Raw genomic sequence first — 20,535 nt, 5'->3', positions numbered from 1 at the left:
TGGAGATCGTTAGGTTAGGCCTAAGTTACCGGTTTTGTTCAAATTACTGAGTTAAGATAATTAGGCCTAGGAACTAACTTATATTAATTACGAGAACGAAATAGGCTTTAGTAGCCTACTGTGCACTGTAAGTAAATATTTATGTAAATCTTCAATGTGGACCTGTTGTTAAGTCCAGTGAAGGTCTGACATTCAGTTGAGTGAAGCCTAAAGAAGGTCAGTGAGAGCGATCTGCTTAGCTAGTAGGCTACCTTTACAAGTAGGCTAACTTACAGCTAAAGGTTTATTTGCGGCTGGACATAGCTATTAGCTAGACCCTTATAAAATATTTAACGTATACTTTATAGTCAAAACCGTAGCTATTTCTCATTGTCATTATTGGCCGACTATTTATTTGTTTTTATTTATTTTTGTCTCTAACGGGATTATAGTCTTATAAACTCGTATTTTTCTAGTTTGCACCCACCGTGTCATTATCTGTTGTTTGAGCACTATGTGGAAAATTTTCTATTGATCAGGGTCAAGGCACAGACTTCCTGCTCTGAACTGAGAAAATTAGGCCTACCTACAGTTTACTTCATGAAGGCGTCGTACGGTAAGAAACTATTCGACCACAAATATCGCAGTTTAACCATTATGTTGTTTTAAACCATCTATATATTTGTACAGCTAAAATATGAACAGCTTCCTTTGACCTGAGAACCGACTTTATTCAAGGCCGAAGTAGGTTTTTGACGCAGAATAGGCCTGCCTGGCAAAAAAAAAAAAAAAAAGTCACGAGAGTTTTGTTTTATAAAGTCCACACACTGTATTTGGTAATAAAAAAGTAAAATGTTTATTTAGACAAAGTAAATAACAAACAACCGCTTGAACAGAATTGTAGAGCAAGAAAGAAGTTGAGAAATGTAGTAGTACGACGCGATGAAGACTCCGTTTCTACCATCGCGTGATTATACATTTCTCTACTTAAGTTATACAACGAGCACATACGTATCAGATTTTTTTAATTACAGTTTCTGGTTTTGTCCAAAACAATACTGACGCTGCCTTTATGCCCTTTAATCTGCAAATTTAGTGGTTACACATTTCAGAGTAAAATCCATACAATCTGGATAAACATTCTACGTGCCGCCATGTGTTTTATTGGAGACTTCATGGACAAGGAAATGATTTATATACATATGATGTTCTAATCTAAACGATCAAGACAGTTTATAAAACACCGAGATACATTCTCCTTCTTGCCGAGTTTCTCTCCAGTACTCTTCACAATATTAGTTATGCAATAGTAATTAATACAAAATATAACACAAACAATGCTTGTGTTACAAAGTTTTCACACGTGGCGACAAAACAAAGATATTTAAAAATGATATAAAAAATTTAAGAGGTGGTTTATAAAGAAAGCATCTACATCACAGCTCTGTTTGCATGGGGGTTGATGGCTTTGGCATCCATAAAGTCACCCAAGAGAGTTGGAGCCATTATGAGAAGTTTTGCAGACTTTGCTGCTGAAAGGAGTTTGGCCATTGTGGCCCACTTTGGCAGAGACTCCATTAAGAGTGGAGATGTGGGGGAAGTTGGGACGTGGAGAGTGGACAGGGGTGCTTGGGCTGGGCAGAGAAGAGGATGTCGAGGGGGCGGGAGCAGCAGTCGGGCTGTTTGGTTTGTCACTGCTGGAATCACTTTCTGTATCAGGCCTTCTGCCGCCGGTCATATCATCCCTTGGGCTGCTCAACTTCATTTTTTTGCAACCGGGGCGAACTCGGTACTTTAATGGCAAGGGCCCGTTCTGTAAAATATCAACATGTTATCATCTCCGCTTTAAAAGATATCGGACTAAAATGTATAATAACACAGTTTAAAATATCTCAGATTCAATACCCCTACCCTTCTCCATGTGTAGATATAAGCAATATCCATAAGAGTATAATAATCTTTCAATGGCTCATCTTCATACATAACTTCAATCTGAAAAAAAAAAGAAAGAAAGAATCTTATCTAAACCAGCTCAATTTGTCAATATATAAAAGGTGTTGAAAGCAGATGAAACCTTTTAGAAAGTGAATGCAAACAAGATTACCTGAAAGGTACATGGAATATCCATTTTGCTTCTGAGAAATTTTCTGAGATGCATTACTGTCATCGCTGCAGGGCATTGTAAGTACCGCTTCACATTCACCTACGAAAATCAGACCATTACAAAAATTATAAACTATATCCCTCAAAACTGACTTGTTCTCAGATACTTTATTAATTAGGAAATTAATTACCTCTTTTGTGGTATCCTTTTCTTCTCCATCTTTACTATCAAACCTGATCATTTAAAAACAAAAAAAAATGAATTTATGTCTAATAACTATAAACTTCATGTCTGGTGTAGCCAACTACTTTTACATGACTTTTACTTTTTTTTTTTTTTTTTTTATTAATTACCATTTCATTGTCAATTTCATAAGCAACATGAAAGAGATCTCTAATGATAATTAAATGTATAAGGAGTTTATATTGAACTGAACCTACTTGTTCTGATCAAAAAACTCAATGGACAGACTGATGATCTCATCATCAGCAATGATTCTCTTGTCTTCATCTGCCACTTCTCCTCGGTCTTCATTAGAACCATTAGTAGCTGAAGGACAGATAAATAATTACAACATGTAGATAAAAAAACAAGACTGCTTCTGAATTTTAAAACATCACAATGACCACTTTACCATCAACCGATGGATGCTCCGCATAAAAATCCCTCCTTCGTTTCATTTCATCTGAGTTACAAAAGCACAATTAATACATCATTATTTCTTAAGAATTGTTTAGTAATGTGTTATTGCTATGACAATTTTTAACATAAATCTGAAAAAAACATTAAAATATTAAGTCCTTCATGGTCACATCATGACATTTTGTCATAAGTTATGCAATGCCCAGCCCCTTCAGAAATTAAATTAATAAATATAATTAAAATGAACAAACTTTTTACACTTACTTTTGAACAGACCAGGCACCAGCTTGTAAACAATGTCCTGAAGGGTCTTATCGGACCTGAAATATACAAGCATTATTTGAGGGGTTACTTGGCATCTATATAAAGAAACATTGCCTTCATTTAGCCTACAGAAATTCAAAGCTTTACTGGATTTTCCGGAAGTAGCAGCATTTAGGCTACTGAAATAATATTATGGTAAAAAAAGTAAACACACATAATCATTACCTGATATTGAGGAGAGGTTTTGTTTTATGAACTTGGACATCGCAAATAGGACAATATTTGCTGGTCTCCAGATACCTCACAATGCACATTTTGCAGACTGTGAAAACAACAAACGACAAATAAATTGTAGCCTACCCGATCAATTAAATTGCCCAACAAAGCAAAGCATTAAAGATAAGCATTAATTTAATAACATGCTAGATTATGACAGATTTCGGACTTACATGAATGCAAACATTCGACAATGGTGGAGGCGTCAATGAAGTATCCTCCACATAAAACGCACATCAAATGAGGATTGAGCTCCGTTATCTTGATTCTTGTTGTTCGGTGCATTGTCATGAGAGTTCGCTGACCTGATAACCAAACAAGACACTAATTAATATTTAGTCATAATTAATAGCCCATAACAATAGTCTGGTTACTCAGTTTAGATGGTCAACTTGCACTTAAAGCGAACAAAAAATGCGACACAAACAGTCAAAATAGGATAGGCTACACCTTTAACATGTAACCCGACAATTGACAACTCAAATAACCTAGGCTAATCTAAATTCATATCGCCTTTGGCTTAACTCATTCGCATTACAGGGAAGTGTCCGCGCACAATTTGAAATGGTTTTCATTTATTTGCAGGGATGCGTACAGGTGAGAGATAAAGCTAAAATGCCCACACTTACAGTTGCTATGACAACGGGGTTGTAGTTGGCATTGTGCCAGTCAAAACGGAGCCGCATACCTCGCATGATTCACAGATGGTCCGGATCATAATGACCATAAATTCAACCTATTTGCGGTAAAGCGCAATCATTTCCTCTCGACCAGCGTTTCTCTCGCTAAAAAACATGCCGCTACTTGAACGTGGCTGCCATTTTGCTAGACAGCCCCGCGTCCAGGCGGGTTCGCCCTCGTGAGGCTGCGACCTGTGCACCACACACTATTGTTGAAGAAGCAGTGATGATCACTATCACCTAAACACGTCGTACAACCACCATTACAACAAGCATCGCTTCCAAATGTGATGGAGAATACAGATCTTCCTGCCTCGCCGATGTCCGCGATGAGGAACACAGTCAACGGAAGCTCGAGAGCTCGCGTATGTGTCCCGCTATCTCTCGCCTGCGATATTCTAGCCTGGGGTTAGTTCAAACATGATCAATTTTCATGCAGATACCAATATCCCGTAACTGCGAATGTTCAATTATAAACCCTCCCAATGCAGAGCGTTGAATCCAACGCATTAAATACAGTCAAATAAATTGACGATCTACATTTGGCACATCTTGCTAAGGACATTATAGGCTACTACAATCTTATAAAGTGCTACAAAAACAGCTCAATAGCGTTCTAATAACGAAATGATACCATTTAAAAGAGTGTAGAACAACACCTTGCATTTTAGTCAACGACAAAAAAACTACTTCAAAATAGCTATAGAGCCTAAGATAAAGTGTTTTTGTAGGCTACTTTTAGTTCTTCATTACGCTAAGTAACAACTGTCTTTAATGAAGTTGGACTGTATTCTTTAACTTAATTCAATTTGTAGATCGGAGAATTAACGAAACAGGCGGCTATGGTTCCAGCGAAGGGGGAAAAACAGGTGTGCTTTGGTCTGGAACTGGTTGGCCCTTCCTCAGGCTTGACCAATAATAAAAACTCACAAGACTAATATGTGGTTTAGTAATAATATTCAAATTGTATGGTACTATGATTTAACACTGGAAAACGGAACAAAGGTTTTTTTTTTTTTTCTCTCCTTCTGAAGAAAGAATATCAGAGTCTAGGTTAAGAAAAAACTGCAGTTCCAGTAAATCTGACAGCTTATCGCATATAGGTTAGGCTACTGCAGATAACCGAGTCATATCTTTATATTCAGAATAACAATGATGTGTCCTCTTTCTTTTACTGTCAGAAAGAAGCATTTTATGATTTGGCTATTAAATACAGATATTTGCGCTGTGGCAAAATTTGTGGAAAAAAATATAGGCCATTAAGATTAATAAATAGGCTATAGATATATAGCCTACACAGCATATGCGGGCCAGACATTGGAAAAACAGCAGTATATCTGCCAGTGACGGCGTAATCATTTAAATATGGCCAGGAAAAAAAAATATTTGGCAGAGAACTATAGAACTTTGGTAGAGAACTATCAATTAAGTTCGAGTTAACAACCAAACATATTTATTTATTCCTTGAATGGAGTTATCAAAAACCTTTTTATGAACGTGTGACACATCGGGGGGTGAGTCACATTTAGGTAAACCACTGACTTATTCAAAATTATGATCAATATTTTATCAGACTGACGAAAATGAAATTTAAGTGTCAAATCTTAGAATTAGGATTCGTATCCTTCTCTGTAAAAAAAAGAAGGAAAAAAAAGAATGTTCAGTTCAGTCTGACGTGTCAGATCAAGGTTGCATTGACTATTTTAGAATATTTTTTAAAACACCCAAAACGTGTTACATTTAGTGACAAATAAACAATAGCAAACACGCTTGAAAATATATTTACTCGGAAGTTAACCACCTCAAAATAATGGTATTTCATGCTGTTACAGCCATAGGAGGAGCTACCCAATACGCATATGAATTTAAGTTAATAAAATTAACCGACACCATTAAAACACTGTGAAGTATTTTTTTCCTAAATATACACTCTCTAGACTGCTCAATTCTATAAAATAAGAGAGCAAATGATTGATTTTAGCGCGAGAAGAAATGGATGAATGTGGACACCCGTTAACACCTGACCCAACTCGCCTGTTCTTCAGCGCGCGCCGACTTTTTAGGTTATAAACAACACTCGAAGAGAACAATATACTTTAGTTTTACAAAGATGCCATACTCATTGACGTGCCCATTGTGTTAACATATGCCATTGGTTGCGTTTAATTAAAAAATGTGAGAAAACTGAAATGAAATTCATATGAGAAACGATCACAGAGACAAGAGGCAACATACTCTCTTGCCTCCGAAGAAGGAAAAAGAAAACAAAATCAGAAGAGCTCGTTACTCCACTCTTTTGTACATCCAAGCGTACATACCCAGTATATTCCCGATGGTTTCCTAGCTTTGTTTGTGGTAGACAATGAAACTTGAGAGTCGATCAGCAAAAAATGAATGCTACTGAAGCGGCCATCTTGGAATGAGCTGCAGACGCTGTCAATGGCTCGAACTAGCGCACTACCACCGTGCTCATTGTGGCCTTCTTGCGCAATTGCACATATGTTACCGTAGCTTAGCCTTCGCAGACACTTTCCGATTTGATTCACAGATAAATCCACAGATTCCGGTCACAGATGTTAAATTCCAGAGGCGTACTGCTCCCGCACAGCGATCTGGAAAAACACAGTGTCTGATGGTTGAGTGTGTGCGAACTGACACAGTCCCCAAAATGGCTTAGTTCGACCGCCCCACTCCATCACGTGATCTCATTCCTTACGGGTAGCCTGGGAATTAGTAGTGGGGTATATCATCAATAGGGGTACCCCTCTGACGGATGTCTTTGTCAAACCTCACCACCCACATCACCACTTCTGAAGAGGAAAACCTCTTGCCAAGCCTTGTAGTTTGGCAGGAGTGGTTCGTATATAGGCTAAGCAATGAACTAACTTTTAGAGAAGATGTAGCCTATTTTTATTTTCACGCAAATCATAATGACCAGATGCAAAAGAAGTGCAAGGGTTATTTTGAATACGTCAAAGTAGGCTTTTTTAAATGGAATCATAAAAGTAGGCAAGAGGAATCAATAATCGCTCAAAAAATTATCCATTTATTAACTCACGCTGATTTTTTTTAATGTAAAAAAATTAACGTTTTAATGGCCAACTTGTTTGCTACCCGGTGCATGTGAAACTGCTGCTCGATGTAGACCTATAGGCCTACGCATATACAATATTTTACTTCACTGCCTTAATAGGCTACATTTTTTAAACCATAAGCAATAGCCTTATCGAAATGAGTCTTGGCTATTTACATTCCTCATTTTTGGTTTAGCCTACATTTTTAGTTGACTTAACGTGTGCTCCAAATAGAAAATTGTGGGCTTTCCGTTTAGAAGTTATTACGCGCTTCATAGGCTACATCAGGATAATGACTCGTAATGTTTATATTCACAATCATTTTCACACATGTTTCAGTGAAGTTATGTCTCTCATAAAATAAAAGTAGGGTGGTGATTAAATTAACCTCTTGATGAATATGTTAAGAATTTGTTTATAGAATGGGTCGGGACATGTAGCTTTCTTACACTGCAATATTTGCCATATCGAACGACTAACTCACATTGAAAGAAAGGCGTTTCTAAGCAACTGCATGTTTTATTAAATTACCATTCATAGGCTACTTTATACCAGTCCTGACTTTATTGTTGGGAAGACTTATCAATTTCAACTAAAAGATTGTTCTTCAATTTTGCGTTTGCAAATTCTACCGATCATAAATGTTTGCGTAGTTACCTAAGTGTAACAGTTCAGATCACACACAATTTTCAGATAATCAGTGGAATTGTGATCGGTTTGGTGTTTTTTTCTCTCTGTAGCGCTGGACTGTGGTTTAGGACACTGCATGTGTTTAGCTGCAAACCACACGCGCAGTCTGCCTGCCATGACGTCAGCTGCGCTAAAACAGGCATTTCAGCGAAAACAAAGACGCTCAGCTTGCTGGCAGAAACCCGAGGCACTTTCGCCTCAACCGTTCCGGCTTCTGCAAAACGTAAAGCTTCTTGTGTCACCACGTCGTACCAGTTTCACGTGGCTATAATATTCATAATATTGCCTATAAAAAAACAAACAAACCATTAACTGCATCAATCGGATTGGTCAGGATAAGCCAATTGTAATTTCAGCGACTATAGTGCACTTTTCTCTCAAGGATGCCGATTATTTCTTTATTCCGACTGCAGATGTAACTCATCAAAATGGCCGTAAATCTCAATCGCCAGGCGGGTGTTAACGCAGCACGAAATCTTCCACAACTCTGGAGAGATTGCCTATAGGACAGACTGAAGTTTATGACAACGTCTAGTGCACACATACAGTATAGGAAACTGTTAAAATAAATTAAAATAAACAAGTGAAGTGAATACAAATGTGTTGCACGCTTTCGTCTTCTACCCATTCTTTGCGCGATTAATAGCCTACTGCCAAGAAATGTGGACCCGAATCTTATTTACACATAAATAAATACATTACCATTTTAAAGCACGAGCGCTTTCATCTGATCGGGTCTTTCATCTTCGCCCATGAAGACAATTAAAAGCGACTTGTTAAAAAGTATAACTGACAGACAAAATGAGCAGATCTCTCAAAAAGTCTGTCTTATAGGCTATTGACTTAAAGTTTAATGACTGTATTGATTATTGATTGTTTACTGATCCCACAAAATTGATGTGTGGAATGGGAGCTGGAGGTCAAGCCGCTTTGAGTTTTTATTTTGAATTTATGTCTTTGATGGTCTAAATCGAATGACGACGATTTCATGAATAAACATGAATATTGTTCCATCATTATTTTAAGCTATAAGCATACGAATAAAGCATAATGCGTGGACAAAAAAGGTCAAACATTGTGCATTGATTGTAATAATTACTGGTTTAATATTTCATACAAATGTAGGCTATATACATGTATTAGCCTTGGTAGCCATGCATGTCAAATAAGTCAAAGAGCTGGTTTGCATTTTTTCCCCCCTTGTGTAGGCTAGCTAAACAATACCTCCGCGTATCGTTCATAGCCTATAGCCTAGGCCTAGTCGATTTTTCAGTGTAAAGGTGTTAATAATCTGTTCAGATTTGATCTGAATGATTTGTGCCGCTTCTTATTGGCTCAATGAATTTAAGTAGCCTACTCTGCTCATTAACAATAGCCAAATAAAGTTTTCCTTTCCTTTTCGATACTGCCATGGGCTACAGCTTAGAAAGAACCTGTTTAAAATAATAATAATAATAATCAAATATAATTGATTAGATTACATGGGATTGACACAGTGGAAATGTTCCAAGTATAAATATGTATATATATACAAGTGAAGTGGAAAAGGTTTGTAATTCTGATGTATTTAATAAAATTAGTTTAACTCACACAAACACATAAAAATGCTCTATATTTTATTTATAAAGATGAATAAAAATGGGAAGCAAAAATCGATCACCAAAATGGGCTATGGTCCAGTGAAAATGTATTTTTTATTTCCTATTTATTTAGAGCCGGTAATTATTGTAGCCTATAGCATTTTCGTAAATCGTGCTTTTGGCTTGCGCGCTTTAATTTATTTATGCATTTACTTAATGTTTTGCGGTTGCAATATTGCAATGCTTTCTTTAGTAGCCTATTTTGCAGAATTATTCCCTACCAATGTCACGTGGTTAAACCTCGAACTGTTGCTCTAACTGGATGTTTTAATTGCTCACTGATAACAAAATTATAGCATACACTTCCCCCGTCACACGTTATTATAGCGTGCGTGCGTCCCTGAAGTTGACAACTGGTCAGTGCCGCCTCAAGGACAAGAGTTTAACAAACAACGAACATGGCTAAATTAAAGATTTTCCACTAAACTAAAAGAAAATGGAGATGTAGCTATGTTTTGTTTCAGATTTCCGTTACTAAAAAAGGCCAACCACTGACCTAGCCAGGCTACTATCCGTAACTAGCGCAACGACGCCCTCGTGAGTTTCTAAATTAGGCTATATAAGTTTAGGATCAATTAGAATCTTTTTTTTTTTTTTTTTTTTTAAAAAGGTTTTCCCTTAAGAATGTCACAGAATTGAAAATGTTTGCGCATGTCTTATATTCAACTTCACTAATGGCCAAATCAAAGCTATAATCAATGGCATTGCGTTAATTGAAAAAAAAAGGCCTATAAATGACAATAAAATAATTATAAACATAAAAAGGCTGATTCTTTTAAAAGACTTGCAGACCAGGTGGCTGTCACTGATCATCTCCTCAAATGGCTTATAAAATATAGCCTAGCCTATACTTCTATATTAAATTATCGTCAATTCGTGTAGGCCTATATTTAACAATAGATTTTGTTTACTCCCTATAATTTAATGATATAAAGTCGAACTAAGTTTTATAGCTTATCTTAACTAGCATTTCAAATGTTTTGATTCTATGATCTGTCAATAGGCTATCACACGTTATTTTATTCATAAAATCGCCGAGAAAAACTACTACCATAGGCGCTAATGAGATATTAGTCATGCTTAACCAATGCACTGTTCACTTGAGCTTATTGCTGCCATTAGAACAGTTATAATTGACTTTCATCTGAACTTCATGGCCCTGTTTCTGTCGAAAGGAAACGGGATCAATGTAGCCCTGAGACGGGATGAATGGATAAATAAATAAAAATAATAATTGAGACCAACGATTGAAATGATTATTAGGTTAAGAGAACAACATTCATTCTTTCATATCTCTCCCACCATAAAACAAATAGTGAAAAGAATAGGCCTATTAGGCTATACGTTTCTGCTGGTGACATAACTTCTTTTACAATCAAGGAAAAGACCAAAGAGATATCCTTATATTTTAGACGTGGGAAAGCCTGGAACGAACGAGACCGAGATCATCTTTTTTTTCTTTTTTCTTTCTTTTTTTGTATTTGGGAGAGAGAAAAAAACACGGCTACGCTTCTACCGGTATAGCCTACATAATGCTCACTTGATACTATTATGAAATAATCTATACCTCAAAAATTGAAATGCTAGGGGTCCTGAAAGTAGCATACTCTCATGGTAAGCATGGACATGACACGACGCACCATGTCACTACTCTGAAGCTTTCATGCTTATTGGCTCGTGCTGTGGCGGCTGCATGTGAAACGTGTGTACGTACAGCAGGCTGAGCTCGAGCTATGGGCCCGTCTGAGCCAAACGACGGGAAGTTATGCTAACGGCGTCTCAAAACCAAGGTTTCCGAATGGATAGTGTGTGGTAAACCTTCGAAAACATATCAAACTTTCAGCAATGGCTTTGCCCGAGATCTTTACGTTGGTGTTGTTCTCCGGGCTGTTCGTTATTCAGCCATTGCCAACATTAGCATGGGACGCAGACCTGGAGCTTTTCGATCTAGTGGAGGAAATCCCCCAAACCTTCTACGAGTTCCTCTCGGTTAATCAGGTAAGAACAACTTGATGTAACTCGTAATTCAAATTTGTCACGCCTTTAACTCGGGTCATTCAAACGGTGTCGGTAAATGCACTTAACTTGAACATATTGCAGCGCACCGACGTTGATTTATCGCAGTGTGGCCTCCAGAGTTTACAGTGATTGCATTCTTATCAAAGTAACCAAACCCATTAGCTGAATAGCTCTCTTCAGCCTCACAAATATGCCCCCCGACTCAGGGCAGCTGTTGGCGGACTCTGCCTCCTGAAGACCCCGGACGGCGGTGGCCATTGACAAAGAAACCTCCAGGCTGTGGGCCTATACGACACAACATGACGTGTCATTGCTCAGCACATAAACGATCGTTTTATCGCCCTGCTTTAATTTCGCCATTCAGTTGCTAAGTGGTATTTCATGCATCGAAGAGCCCGAGCTTTTATAATCATAACCGCTACGCGTAAAAAAAAACATTTGGTTTCACTTTCTTTCCTAACGCGTCAACGGTGATTCAGATATATATATGTGGAATTGGGGATACATGAAACAAATTCCGCTGCTATACCTGTACCTTGCAGGAATTAGCTGTCAATGCATTTAGAAGAAAATTAATAACGCTAATTCTCCGCTAAAAAGAAATATTGTAGCTCTTTTTAGGAGCTGGTAACGTTAGCTAGTTTCCAGCTGGTCTAAGATGGTTATTATTAGCTATTCTATGCTGGTAAAGCAGCTACCATGCGCCAAAAAACATCTTAACCACACTGGTATGATCAGCTGGTAGCTGTTAATGCTAGTCCAAAACAGTGTACCATACAGCTGCATATTCCAGTTGATATTGCTAACATTACTGTATGTTTAGTGCTAGTAGTTTTATTCTTCATGAAGGAAAGGAGATTATGACAAAAAATGTTGCTGATTTTATTGCTAGTTACTGTTATCTATTTCTGCCAGAAACACCAAAGGCAATCCAATCACAGTCTATGCTACCAAAATGATCATAAGTGATGATTTTTATTACATATAACATGTACTGCAGAGTAGTCTCAGAGTACATGTGTTTCTGACTCTTGTACATATTGGCAATTAAGTGTTTATGATTGTAATGTTTCTGATTCTGTTTCTAATAGGATGCGTCGTCCTCTGAGATCAGGAAAGCATATAGAAAGCTCTCGCTTACATTACATCCAGATAAAAACAAAGATGAAGATGCAGAAAACCAGTTTCGACAGGTAGGTGTTTTGTTAAGCCTGGATGAAAGTACTCTTTGGATCATGTTGATTGCTTGCTTCTACATACATTTTGGAATTCAGTTCATTACATTTGAAATATCTTCTTTGTCATTCCTTACTAGTTGGTTGCCATTTACGAAGTTCTCAAGGATGAGGAAAGAAGACAAAGGTGAGATTCTCATGATTTGTTTTTATTCATCCTACACCAGTGATTCTCAAACAGTGTTACTTTTATTTGTGCAGGTCTTAAAAAGCCTTACATTTGATTTAAAACCCTGCAGATAAACTGCAATATTCAAAGGATATTTCCGCGGGTGTTCTGCTGTAATATAATAATAATAATGCATTTTATTTAACGGCGCCTTTCATAACACCCAAGGTCACCTTACAAGCAATCAAAACAGTAAAAAGAATTTAAAAAATGTGTGTGTATATATATATATATATATATATATAAAATATATAATATGTGTGTGTGTGTGTGTAATTAAATAATTTGAAGCCTGTGGCCTCCTTGGAAGTTTGCTGAGGTCCCCCTGTAGGTCCCGGGACTCCTGTCCCCCTGGTAGAGAACCACTATTCTACCAGATGTTCTCATGACTTGGGGTGGTCTTCACCTGTTGCATAGGGGTGGTGGTTGCTTAATGAATCAGGATTAGAGGATGGATACCCGACCCGAACCCGTCGGTACCCGACGGGCCGGGCCGGGCCGGGTTCGGACAGATATTTAGAAATTATGTTCGGGTTCGGGTCGGGTTCGGTCACATCAGCACGATAAGGCATTGAACATTTTTAAAGCTTATTATGTAGGTAACGTAAGCCAATGTGCCTGATGCTTTCACTTGATGCAAACGTTCGTTTTTGTGATTAAAATACATGTAAAATTTTACCATAAAATCTGTCTTCCTGCGTGCGGAAATTTGTTTATGTAGCCGTGACAACGAAACACGTGCATGCGCGCCTGTGTTAAGTGCGCTTGTTTCTCCGTGCGCGCTGATGCACTCATCCTGTTGACATTTCCGAATGCCTTCCTACAGTTGCTTAATAAAAGCGGGCTTTCCACACAAACAAACGTACATGTGTCAGTAGTATGAGAAAAAAATGGGATTTTAACTGTCGGTCTCGGGTCGGGCTCGGACATAAATATCTGTGTGCCTGTCGTGCTCGGGTCGGGTTCGGTTACTGCTCTGTCGGACGCGGGCCGGGCTCGGATAGAAAAATTCGGCCCGATCCGCACTCTAATCAGGATATAGATTGGTTACACATAAGCTCTTAAAGGTTCTTAAATAGAGATGAAATCGGAACCTCAATAATTTGACATTATGCCCATGAGTAAGATACCAAACCACTGTTTGCATCATTGTGACTGTGACTAGGGTCTATGAACTGTGTATTACATTTGCTAAATTCTTTTAAAAATAGATTTTACATAGTAGTTTCTCACTGCCTTCACAGGTATGACGACATCCTGGTTAATGGGCTGCCAGATTGGAGACAGCCTGTCTTCTACTATCGACGTGTTAGGAAGATGAGTAATGGAGAGTTGGGCTTCCTCCTCTTCCTCATTCTGACTGTGGGTCACTATGCAGTTATATGGTCCATCTACCTTGAGAAGCAGTTGGTAAGTGATGAATCGTTGTATAGCCGAGGCGTCATCATGTAATGTTAGCTGAAATACTACATTTACTTTAGCTTGCCCAGTGAGAGTTGCTGTGTCACAATTCTTCTCAGGATGAACTTCTGAGCAGGAAGAAGAGAGAGAAGAAGAAGAAGCAAAGCAGTAAGACAACAGAGGAGATTAAGTCCTTGGGACAGGACAAAAATGAGAGGTAACCTAAAAACACCGGATGCTTTCTTAAAGAAGAGATGTTGACACTGCTAGTCAGACTTATATATATTTACTTCCTTTTTGTAGATCTGACAGGCCACACTGGCATGACATTCTGCCTCTTAAATTAAGCATCTGGTTGTACTATTCAGTGAAGTCTCTCCCTCATATCATACAGGTACTGTTCCACCAGATTTGAGGCTTTTGAACAGTGTTTTCAAAAGAGACACTCAGAAAATTCAAGCATATATACAACTGTAATCATGACCGTATGGTATGTTGTATTTTAGGATGTGAAGCAGTATTATAAAGATTATAAGGAAATGAAAGTAAAAGAGAAGGAGGCAGAGGCTCTGGCAGAACAGGAAATGCAGCAGAGTAAGATCATGATAACAGTCATATGTTGCACATTGACCTCTGCACATAATTAGTGGAATTCAGTTGTGACTGTGACCCGTAATAATATGTGATGCTGGCCGATCTTGCTCTGCAGAAGAAAAACGACCCAAGGTGAAGAAACCTAAAGTGGAGTTTCCAGTCTATGAACCCAGTGCAAATGCAGCTTTTGTGCCAACATATGATCAGGGAACGTCCATTGAAGATATTGAAGAACAAATGGATGATTGGTTAGAAGACAAAAAACAGCAGAAGAAGAAGGCAAGTTTTTGTGTCTGTTGAAAGAACATTGATTTAAAATGTAAGTAGTGCAATAACCAATGGCTGGTGATGATTGAAGGTTCACGAGTGGACGGAGGAGGGTCTTAGCCAGCTCTCTCGCTGCATGGCCAAGTTTCCTGGTGGAACGCCAGGCCGATGGGAGAAGATTGCACATGAGTTAGGCAGATCAGTAAATGAGGTGAGTCTATAATCAGTATAGTTATGACTAGTGGTAGGCCGATAGCAGTGATAATGCTGATATATATATGTAAGATTTAATCAGTTACATAAAAGCCATAACTTAATCTGTGAAAAAAAAAATAGATTTGTTAAATAAAAATATATAAAAACATATTTTTGTGCATTTTAAATGGTATAGCAACGTCACCTGACTGTTTAGTTTTGTTCACTCACAAACAAATACACTACCATTCAAAAGTTTGAGGCAGAAATCAATACTTTAAATTAATACTTTAATTAAGCAAGAATGCTTTAAATTGATCTAAATACATTTACAATGTTATTGGTGATTTCTATTTCAAATAAATGCTGTTCTTTTGAGTTGTCTATTTATCAATATCATCAAAATCATGGTTTCCACAGAAATATTAAGCAGCACAACTTTTTTTTTTTCAACATTGATGATAATAATAAATGTACTGTAGTTAAAAACGGATTAATAAAAAAAAAGATAAAAACAAAATTAGTATGTGCACTTTAGCTGGGTTTTTCAGTGCTCATATTTTGAGTAGTAGGTAGATGTGTGTAAAGAGCCACTGAAACCAAAAATGGTTTGGTTTTGTAAAACAATACAGAAAAGTCTTGTTAAAAAATGAGAACTTTTTCTATACAGGTGACCGCAAAAGTGAAGCAAGTCAAAGACTCTGTCACCAATACATCAGGTAAGCTGCTCGTTCATTAAAAGATTTTGAATAAAATTCCACTGGCTAGGTTCCATTTTTCATCAACTGATATATTGTCAAGCATATCTGTCAGAACATTTACTCATGTCTCTCTCTCTTCATTTTGTCTGTTTCCAGGGTTGGTGAAGCTTTCTGAGCTGAAGGGTGGTGCAGTGATGGTGAAGAGCTCCAGAGCTGTCACGGTGCCTGACAGTCTGATGACCCAGAGAGAGGAGCCCTTAGAGCAGCAGCAGCAGCCGGAGGATTCGGGAGAGCCTGTTGGGGCAGAGGACTCGGAGAGCAAAGCACTCAGGAGGAGGACAAAAAAGTCTGCAGCCGGAACAGTGGAGGAGAGGGTGAAAGGACGCAGACAAAGAGACTTCGACCCAACAGCTGCGGATGAAGACAGTGAAGATGAGAAGAAACCATCATCCTCCAAAGAAAAACCCAGTGCTGCTGATGACGTCTGGACACAGAACCAGCAGAGGCTCTTGGAGTTGGCCTTACAGCAATACCCACGAGGCACCACTGAACGCTGGGACAAGATCGCTAAGGTGGTGCCTGGAAAGACCAAGGTGAGCATCAACGTTCTCACTCAGAGTCGTTGGAAAATTATTGTAAAGAGGACCTATTATGCATTTTTACATTTTCAACTTTTTTAATATGTAATGTTGCTGTTTGAGCGTGAAAAAGTTACAAAACACAAAGTCCACTCCAAAACGAGTCATTCTCTATATTAGTATGCACTGTTTCTGAACTCTCTGAAACGCGTCGACTGTAGTCTTGACTTCTGGAAAAAACAAGTCACTATCCATTATTTAAATAATTCCTGGCATGTGCAAAATAAAGGGGGCAAGACCTGATTGAGTTCTGTGTTGATTCTGTGTTGTCGCCATGTCCAAGAAACTCTGTTTTTCCAACCCCGGATCTAACACAGTTACAGTAAGAGGTGTGACATTTCTGAAATGACCAATCACAGCACACTGATTCAGCAGACCAATCAGAGCACATTGTGCTTTTTGGAAGGAGGTGCTTCGTAGAGACCAGAATTAAATGAGGGTACATTTTAATATAGATATTTTAGCGTGTCAACAATCAGCGAGTGCTCATGTGCTTAAAAGGGAAGGGCAAGGGAACTTCGGAGTATGATGTATGAGGGAATCCGCAATGAATCGAACATTAATAAAGCAAAATGACATGTAACACAGATTATTTACTAGGAGAACATACACCGGAGATTACACAGAGAATAATGTCACTAACCACATAAAACAGACAAGAACCAACAATGAACTGAAGGAAACTGGGAGTATAAATACACAGGGAAACTTAATGATAGACAGCTTAACGTAATCAGTAACTAAGGAGACTTAAGTGCGTTTTACCCTATTTCTTTCAATTATTTTTCTACACACGATTGTTCCCGGTGCCTCCCGCAGCTTTGGTCTTACCCAGGTCCGCATGACAGCTTTATCATTACCAATTTTTCATGCGAAACGTGCCCCGTTCCAAACTAAACTTCCCTAACTAGGATGCAATCAAGACCAAACTGATCTGAAGCACAAAAAACAAACGCATGGGAATGAAAATACAACTAAACGAAACATAATCCTGACAGTGCCATGTTCGGTACAGCAGCATCTTGGAGATAAAGAATAGATTAATTAGCAGAAGTTATTACCTCTCCACCTGTGTGACGGTCGGCCATTTTACTACAGTTGCGAGCTACATCGTTGAATGGGAAACACACCCCAGAGCGTTTCTGACAGACTGGGAAGAGAGGTGCTGCTACAAAATGTTTTTTTTTTTTTTTTTTTTTTACATTCACGAATGAAAACCTATTCTAGTGAATCCTAAAAACAAAATCAAGACTTTGTAAAAAAGCATAATAGGTCCTTTTTAAACCAATATTTGTCTGCACATAAAAGCTGGACTTTGATATTAGTTGATGAATTGATTCTATTTTTCCTATTCAGGAGGAGTGCATGTCCCGTTATAAACTCCTGGCGGAGCTGATTCTGAAACGGAAGCAGGCTAAAAGCTGACTCCTGGTCTTCAGTATTTCACCGTACCTCTCACCCGCTTGTTATGTGCCTTAATGCAACCCTACATCCTATTGTAAGACTATGTGTCATTTTCAGCAGAGCCTGAAACGTCAGCATTAATTATTGGAAATATCCAAACTGCCCATTTAAAGAAGCTTTTATTTATTTTAGAATTAATTTCAGATTGTTGACTCGTTTTTTGTTTCTCTATGCAACCATTTGAGGAGCAGAAGAGACACATTTTAATTTTTATTTTTTTTCAGAAGCATGTGTTGTGCTGTAATCTGTTTTTGTCATTTGTTACAACATAAAGTATTTGCAATAATTAAGGTGTCAGTCTCTCATGTAGTCATTATTATGCTTCAGCACATATTGACTATCTTGAAGAGGATGAAAGAGTTGTCCTCATATATTGCCATGATGTAGATTTAGATTAAATCAAAATTATTTCTCAGTTCAAGACATTTAAACAACGTTACGCTTCCAGTAAGATTTGTTATTGAAAGTATTACCTTCATTGTCAACATAAACCAAATGACATTTGACAGTTTTGAATGTGACTTTCTCAAATAACTACAGATAAGTGGAATTATTTTGCCTCTTATGTAGGCTAAGTCCAAACTTGAAAATATTGTCATCTAACTTCATTTTATGTGCAACAGTATTTTAAATGTTCCTATGCCTTAATATTTCTAAGGGCCATTTCCTTAATGCATTGGTTTAGGGTCTAAGGTTATTAACTTGACTAGGAAATTAAGGCCACAGAATGGAAGAATAACCTTATAAAAGGAAAAGAGGGTATAATGTTATGGGATACTTTTTTTGTACATCCCTTTAATCTTTCAGTGGTTTTTAAATCAACCCTAATAAAAATATAGTATGTACAGCTTTGAGATGTTTGTGAACATTGCAATATTCAAATGTTGCATTTTCATGTAATGGCCTATGTCAGTGATAATGTTGGGCTTATTCTTTTTTTTTAATGAAATGCACATTTGGAAAGCTTAAGATAATTTGCAGTTTGCAAAATGCAATTTTTATGTTACACAATGCAACTTTTCTGATTAATTCTTCACATCCTCTTTTGAGTGAAAAAAGACACATTCTAAAAATAGAATAGGTAACAGCAGTTAGTGAAAGTCATTTGCCCAGGGCTACAAATTTCTCTAAAACCAGTTTAAGAACGTTTTGCACTTTTAAGTCGTTTTTGGCAATCAATTTGATCAATTTCTTTATCTGTGTTAATTGATTTCAGATTTTATGGCCTGGTTTCACAGACAGGGCTTGGATTAAGTCAGGATTAGGCCTTAGGTTAATTAGGACATTTAAGTAGCTTTTATGAACGTGCCTTAAAAAAAAAAAAAAACATTATTGGTGTGCATCTCGAGACAAAACAATGGCATTGATATATTTTAAGAAAGGTCAGTGTAAGTTTCAGTTACAACAGCTCAAACATGCAGTATAGTCTAGGACTAGGAATAGTTCCATGATTTACTCACCCTAAACCATCCTAGGTGTATTTTCTTTCAGATAAACACAATCGGAGTTCTATAAAAAAAAATCATTGCTCTTCCAAGCTTTATAATGGAACTGAATGGCGGTCCTGATTTTGAAGTCCAAAAAAGGACGTCCATCCAACATAAAAGTAGTCCATGCAACTCCAGGGAGTTAATAAAGGCCTTCTGACGCAATGCGATGGGTTTTTGTAAGAAAAATATCCATATTCAAAATGTAATAAACTAAAATAACTAGCTTCCGGCAGACGGCCTACGCAAGTCAATTTACGCCAAACGTGTAACCCTTGACGCGATGTAGGAGTAGTGTAAGCTTTGACACCTCTCGCGGTTCAAACAAATAGGGATGGGCAACAAACTCAAGCTCCTCTAGTCTTATATCGAAATCCTCAGACGTTTCTCTTTAACAATTCTCGTTTTAGACTTCTAATTTGTGACCGGTATATGTTTTGCTCTATCGCTCTATATTTTTCTTACACAAACGCATCGCTTCACTTCAGAAGGCCTATTAACCCCCCGGAGTCGTGTGGAGTATGTTTATGATGGATGGATGCACTTTGTTGGGCTTCAAAATCTCGACCCCCATTCAGTACCTTTATAAAGCTTGGAAGAACCAGGATAACTCCGATTATATTCGTCTGAAAGAAGAAAGTCATATACAGCTAAGATGGCTAAATGGAACCATCCCTTTAAACCTTGTCTGTGAAACCGGGGTTTCAATGTTGTAATCTAAACCACCCACACACACTGTTCTCAATCGGATACAAGAAGGCCGTAATATTACAACGACAGACAACACCTGTTGTACATTCACAAATGTTTTTCAGACTTGGGGGACCCAGATAGTACAGGTACATCTGTAATATGTCTGCTAAAGATCTGTTGATCTGGAAAGCATCTGCTGTGCAAAAACATCCGATAAACGTCTTAGAAAAAGCAGTTATACATACATTCTAAATCTTATAAATGAACATTATAAGAGCATCTTATAAATGTCTATATGACATCTAATAGGATACATCCTAGAG

The 20,535-nt window shown here is 37.8% G+C and overlaps 2 protein-coding genes across 6 annotated transcripts; one reads left to right on the top strand and one right to left on the bottom strand.

Moving 5' to 3' along the window:
* Nucleotides 1–814: 814 nt before the first annotated feature.
* bmi1b (bmi1 polycomb ring finger oncogene 1b) lies at nt 815–11,628 on the bottom strand. 5 transcript variants are annotated; one of them, XM_079875773.1, is made up of 10 exons: nt 11,524–11,628; nt 3,439–3,570; nt 3,215–3,311; nt 2,990–3,045; nt 2,718–2,768; nt 2,524–2,632; nt 2,274–2,316; nt 2,084–2,182; nt 1,891–1,971; nt 815–1,792 (listed from the first exon to the last, which is right to left on the bottom strand). In XM_079875773.1, the coding sequence occupies exons 1-10, from the start codon at nt 11,624–11,626 to the stop codon at nt 1,463–1,465; spliced, it is 1,101 nt and encodes a 366-aa protein (XP_079731899.1). In that variant the 5' UTR covers nt 11,627–11,628; the 3' UTR covers nt 815–1,462. The 5 variants fall into 5 exon arrangements, with proteins under 5 accessions (XP_079731899.1, XP_079731902.1, XP_079731901.1 ...); XM_079875776.1 differs by lacking the exon at nt 11,524–11,628 and adding an exon at nt 6,264–6,618; XM_079875775.1 differs by lacking the exon at nt 11,524–11,628 and adding an exon at nt 6,260–6,338 and having other exon boundaries at nt 3,439–3,565.
* On the top strand, nt 10,709–19,344 carry dnajc1 (DnaJ (Hsp40) homolog, subfamily C, member 1). Its single transcript, XM_079875771.1, has 12 exons — nt 10,709–11,347; nt 12,460–12,561; nt 12,684–12,730; nt 14,017–14,182; nt 14,293–14,390; nt 14,477–14,567; nt 14,680–14,767; nt 14,883–15,046; nt 15,126–15,245; nt 15,900–15,948; nt 16,087–16,523; nt 17,925–19,344. Exons 1-12 carry the CDS (start codon nt 11,195–11,197, stop codon nt 17,991–17,993), a joined length of 1,584 nt encoding a protein of 527 aa, XP_079731897.1. The 5' UTR covers nt 10,709–11,194; the 3' UTR covers nt 17,994–19,344.
* The last annotated feature ends 1,191 nt before the right edge of the window (nt 19,345–20,535 follow it).

Source organism: Squalius cephalus (genome assembly GCF_949319135.1).
Source record: "Squalius cephalus genome assembly, chromosome: 7".
In the NCBI taxonomy this organism is placed as follows: Eukaryota; Metazoa; Chordata; class Actinopteri; order Cypriniformes; family Leuciscidae; genus Squalius; species Squalius cephalus.
This window is presented reverse-complemented; position numbering and strand designations above follow the sequence as displayed.